This window comes from Arvicola amphibius, chromosome 11 (genome assembly GCF_903992535.2).
Source record: "Arvicola amphibius chromosome 11, mArvAmp1.2, whole genome shotgun sequence".
Lineage (NCBI taxonomy): Eukaryota > Metazoa > Chordata > Mammalia > Rodentia > Cricetidae > Arvicola > Arvicola amphibius.
The window spans coordinates 68367222-68373221 of record NC_052057.2 but is presented as its reverse complement, the minus strand read 5'-3'; the positions used below and the strand labels follow the sequence as shown (position 1 = coordinate 68373221).

Genomic DNA, 6000 nt, shown 5'->3' with positions numbered 1-6000 from the left:
TGCCATTCCTTTCTCCCAGGGCTTGAAAAATGCTCTTTCCCACTGCCTACACGAATAATTCCACATTATACGTTTTTAGAAGTAAATATTAACTCCTGAAGAGAACAACAAAATGCATCTTTACAAAATTTTCCCACAAAACTGAAAATAACTTTTCTCCATAAAACCTATAGCATTTGTCTGTATTCATAAGGGCACCAAGTTCATAACTGCAAAAACAAGGAGCTGCGTGTGTCGCATGTGTTTAAAACATTGGCGTGAGAGAGAGACAGACACAGCCTTTAAGTGTAAAATATAATGTTGCAGGTTAGTACTCAATGGCGGGAATGCAGGGAGGAGGGAATGAGCTCAGGGCACCTCATATAAATTTCTTGTAACCCTGGTTCTCTTTCAATAATGTTACAGCAAAATATTTGTCTTATTGAAGCCACAGTTTTCCCTCACCTGAACAATGACCCAGATACATATCTCACCCATCTTTAATAATGTCAAAAAATTAAATGCAAGTGTAAAAGAATTTTCAATGACTCCTAAATTCAAGGGAGTAGTATTAATCTGATTATTATTATTGTGTTCTAGCATCTGTACATACAGAGGTATGTTAAAACACTGGATCTGTGTTCTAGCATCTGTACATACAGAGGTATATTAAAACACTGAATCTGTGTTCTAGCATCTATACATACAGAGGTATATTAAACAGTGTCATAAAGACAACTGGAGCTGTCACTCGACACTACTGCACTGCCAATGCCTGGCCTGGCGTATCCATTCCTTTGGTGAATAAACGTCACAGATCACTTCCCATGGGAGGATTTTAGTAAGAGAACTATGAACACAGAAGAGCTCCCCATGTTGCCCCAACCTACCCTGAAAAAAAAATCAAGCTATTTAGTATTTTAGAGCAGCAACATAAAACATGGGAACACCTAATTTAGAGCTATAATTCCATATTAAAGACAGTGGAAAACTAAGAATTTAAAGATTTTTTTGTCTTAAATAGGCCAACTAATAAAACTAACAATGATCACTGTGAGAACTTATGCACATCCAGTCAAGACAGAAGAAAATGATTACAATCTTTAACAAATGACCATTGCTACCTAGCAGTATAAACAGGGTCCACAATTTGGTGGCTGGCCATAGTTTTAATTTTTTTTTCAAGTTATTTCTACAGCAGACATATTTTTGAAGTCTACCCACCCCTGAGTTCAGCAGTTATCTTTTAAGAGTGTAAAATTATATGCCCTTAATTAACAACATGTACAAAGCTACAAAATGTCATCTACACAGAGATTAAAAACAATTTTTAAAATATTCTTTCCCAATCATCAGCTGGATGACTTTAGGGGGTACATATGTCAGACCTTTCGGCCAACTGGCTTTAGTTTTTAAGCCCCAATCGATGAATAGATTCACTGCAGGATATTCAAAGAGTGCAACAGTAAGGCATTAGTAAAAATGACATTGTCATAGAAACAGAGCTTGCATATGTGAAAAGGTAATTTATAAAATACATTAATTGCTTCTTAAAAAGACCTAGTTGTAGCATCATTAACTTACATGGTACATGGTACTTAGAATGGAATCTTTCCAACAACCGTTTTATAGATTAGATATAGATAGATAGACAGGTACAGACAGACAGACAGAAAAACTTCATCTAGCAGTAAGCAAAATCTTTTCAACAAATAAAACAAATTCTTCCAAGAAAACCTGTATGGTTGTGTGAGACAAATAAGCAAACATATTATTTTATGGTGTTCTTTTGTCAAAATCTTAAAATAAAAATGTCCACACTCTTTTGTTAAAACATTAAGCCTCTGTCAAAAATGTATTTCTCATTTTAGGGTACAGGATTGAAGGACAAGATGATACAAGTAAAGAAAATTTACAAGAAAAAAACTTGACAAAAGTCTCTCAATTAAAGTATTGTAACATTCAAACAACTTAAAATGTAACAAAAGAAACAAGATTACAAACAAAAAATGTTTATGGATTTCCAAACATAAATAAATGAAATAGTGTTTAGGCAGTAGGGCTCATGCTGATGGCTAGCAGGAAGTAACAGAGTGTAATATACTTGGGAAAAAACAAAACAAAACAAAACAAAACAAAAACAGGCCCAAATGATGAGTGGCAGTAATTTAAGCATCACTGCCATTTTTTTACTTCCAAAATAAAGCCTTGGTTAAATCATTCACACCCTGTATTATTCACACCTTCACTTCAGAGATTGAGGACTATATACAACAAATGAATTTATTTTCACCATAGGGATAACATATTGTACCTCTCTGCCAATGTTCCTTGAAAACTTTCCATGTCAAAACAATTTGACAGCAGATATAAACAATTAAATAAATACACAATGATCTTTCTTACGGTCCTTTAAAGATGCATGTTATTTCATGCTGTTAGCCTTAGGATCACAGTGCATAGAATCCAAATATAAACAGTTGGGGTGACTTTCAATGTAACGTTGGATCCCTCACTTTCTTTATAATCCCACGATAACCGATAAATTCATTTCATAGGCCCTATCATGCATTAATCACCAAGTGGCAGGAGTTAAGAAAATTCTTCCTGTTACAACGTCCATTGCCGGCAATGAACGTCCCCAGACCACCGAGGAAGTCACTGTTATTGCACAATACATGAGGACCTGGAACTTTTCCAAAAGCTTAAAAAAATAAAAATAAAAAATGGAATTATATTTGACATTTCCTGACACCTGCATTAATACTGTATGACTAATAAAGCATGTCAGTTGCCTGGACTGAGCCAGCGATCAACATGCGCCCAGAATGCACACGAGTAAAAATGCAGTAAAAGGAAGTAGTCTTCATTGCCTATAGGTCACTTCCAGTCAAAGGTTAAAGTTCAAAGACTGAATGATCAAAGTGCTCATTTTCTCAGTAGGACTATCTTCTGCTACGAGGATGATAACAGTGGCATCAACAAGTATCATCTTTAAGAAAAGAAGAAAAAAGATAATTAAAAAGTTAAGCATGTGTAAGTAAACTACAAGTTAATCTCATGTAGAAATAAAATCAAGTAGTAAGAACATGGCTGATCTGACTTGCCTCTCTCAATCATTACAAATAGAAATGTGCATTTAATTATATAGTGACAAGCAAACCAACCTTTATTCTTTCAAGGAAATGAGTTTGCAAAAACTTTAAAATATACGATTAGTGTATCAGTTTAATTTAAAACAAGAAATTGCTATGCTAATGTAGTATGTATTTCAACACATCTTAAGAGTCTGTCTACAAGCAATACTAAAATAGTCATGCCATTTTACTCAAAATAATGTATCACGTCTTTGCAGTCTATGAGGCAACTCTTCAACAAGAAAATACAAGTTTCAAATCAATCAATAGGCATTCAATGCTGTTAATGTCCCTTCAGGAAACTAATTTTAAGAAGTATATATACATGTGCAAGGTCATTTAAAGACCCCAAAGAATGGTTCTGTAATCCCTTCCGGTGGCCTCAGCATATTATACTTAGATAGTACATAACTGTAGGGTTCATGACTTATTTTACAAAACTAATTTCACAAAACTGTATCTGAGGAATTTGAGAACGCATTCCTTTCAGAAAGAGGCTGCCAGTAGTGACACTCCCAAGAGCTGTGAAAGCGGTTACAGGGAGAACTCAGAAAACACTGGCCAAATGTTTCCCAAATAATTCCGTGTCAAGGCTGATGTAGTGATAATAAAATTTCCTGGATAAACATCAAATGGAGTCCGTTATGTTAGGGGAATTCATGGATTATATTCATGGTAAAATTTAAAATTAGATTTTAAAAATAAATCATGACTTGGTGATATAGGTCAGTGGCACAGTATTTTCCTAACCTTGGGCATAGTTTAATAATTTAAAAATTAAAAAATAAGCAAGTATATAGCCCTAGGCCCAAATCCCAGCAACAACAACAGACAAAGAGCCCAAGAGATTTTGAGTATGCAGCCAGTCTGGGCTACATGGGAAGACCTTCTATCAAAACAGGACAAACGGGCTGGAGGGGTGGCTTGGAGGCTGAGTGCTCCTGTAGAGCTCCACAGTTCCAGCCGCAGTACCCATGCTGGGTAGCTCACAACTTACGTAATCCGAGCTCTAAGGGACCAGGTGCCCTTTCTTACCTTTGAAAACATAAACAACACACACACACACACACACACCAAAATATGACATTTTTTGAGACAGGGTTTATACAGTCCAAGCTGGTCTCAATTTTGCTGAGTAACCAGGGCAGGTTTTGAAATCACCTTCCTGCATCCATATCCCAAGTGCTAAGATGAAAGACATGTGCTAGCTGGCATGACTATACTTTTCAATGAAAAAGAACATACTGAAGACAAAAAAACAAATGAAGAATTTATATCTTTTATGTTTCATATCAAAGTACCTATTTCTGTGAATTCGGAAGAAGATATGTTTGTGATGACTATAAACCAAACAGAAATATGAAGATGTTTCTCAAATAAACAATGTTTTAATTTTGTGTGTGTTTGGATTTTGGGTTGTTTCTTAGTATTGGAGTGGGAGTTGTATTTTATGTATGTATGTGTGCATGTTTGGGATTTGTGTGTGTGCATGTATATATGTGTATTGTTTTTTGGGGGTTTTTTTTTTGGTGTGTATGAATGAGTAGGGTGTTTTAGACAGGTTCTTACTGAACTGTCCAGGAGAGCCTTAAGCTGACAATCTGCCCACAATGGCCCCTGAAGTAGATAAGATTATAGTAATGCCAGCTCAATAAAATATTTTATTGAGACAAACACGACAACTCATCAGATTTAAAACTCTAAGTCACAGTGTGGCCCTGAATTCTACCTAATATACCACAGCACTGAGACAAACTTTAGAATGATACAGACAACAATATATACAGTAAGAAAGTAAATTGAATCAAGCATGCTATTTAGTACAGTAGAAACAAGCTGTATCTCTAAAGACATACTGCATGTTTTAGATGGCAGCACAAATTTACCTTTATGAATGGTTGTTTGTTCTGGAAGGTTCTCAACATAGTAGACTTCTGCAGAATGTGCTACTAAAATAATTATAAAATCCCTAAAGCTATTCTCTAATCCGAATTGCCATCTTGGATCAAATGTTAAAATAATTTAGGTCTGATACGGTTCTACCTGCCTTGAACATCTTAGCTTTGTGGAAATAAACTAAATTCTTAAGCTGGAACTGAATGATCTCTAATAGCAGGACTCACAGGGACTTAAAAGGTTCTAATTCCCCGATAAATACATGTAATAAGGTCTGCAAATTAACTGGTATCAACATGGGGATGAGCCAAAACTAACTCCGTTCTCCCTAACTAAGAGGTGAAACAAAACAAGAAAACAAAATACCTTCAAGGAATATAGCACATAATTTTTAATTATATGCAAAGACTATTTACAAGGTATTAAGACAGACATACACATGGGAACAAAGGCATAAAACTTTGGAGTCAAGACAAATATACAGAAATATAGAAAGTTGTGAATGACCATTAACAACATTCTTTAACCTCACAGCTAAAATACCTGTGGCCATATAATACCTTGAAAAAAAAATCTCATAATGACGATTTCAGTCTTCTTTGGAAGGAACTACCAAAGCCTCTACTAAAATCCCATTCTCCAATACAACACAAACTGTTGGCTCCAGCGGTCCATAGCTGACTTCACTGGCTGATGGAGATGTGAGGACCAGAGAAGGGGCATTCCATCTGTCCCACAAGGAGCAAAGTCACTACACTGGAAACTCCTCTCCCCGAATAGCACTAAGGACACAAGACTAGAAAAAAACCCACATCAACACAGGCAAATAATATGAAGTGAAAGGCTAACAGCAAAACAGAAAAAATATTTAGTTAAGCTTTATCTCCTAAGAGTTTAAGGAATTAGTTTTCCTTTGACAAACAGATTCAAGAGAGATCTTAGAGCAGGTAACTTAACTGTCACCATGAGGAGGGCTAGGGGACTGTTA

The 6000-nt window shown here is 35.6% G+C and overlaps 1 protein-coding gene across 1 annotated transcript in view; it reads right to left on the bottom strand.

The window, feature by feature from the left end:
- Positions 1 to 280: 280 nt before the first annotated feature.
- Positions 281 to 6000, bottom strand: part of Ube2w (ubiquitin conjugating enzyme E2 W) — a 50924-nt gene continuing 45204 nt past the window's right edge. The window contains exon 6 of the mRNA XM_038347775.2: positions 281 to 2971. Coding sequence (XP_038203703.1) covers positions 2958 to 2971 — 14 coding nt within the window. The 3' untranslated portion in view covers positions 281 to 2957. The remainder of the gene's footprint in view (positions 2972 to 6000) is intronic.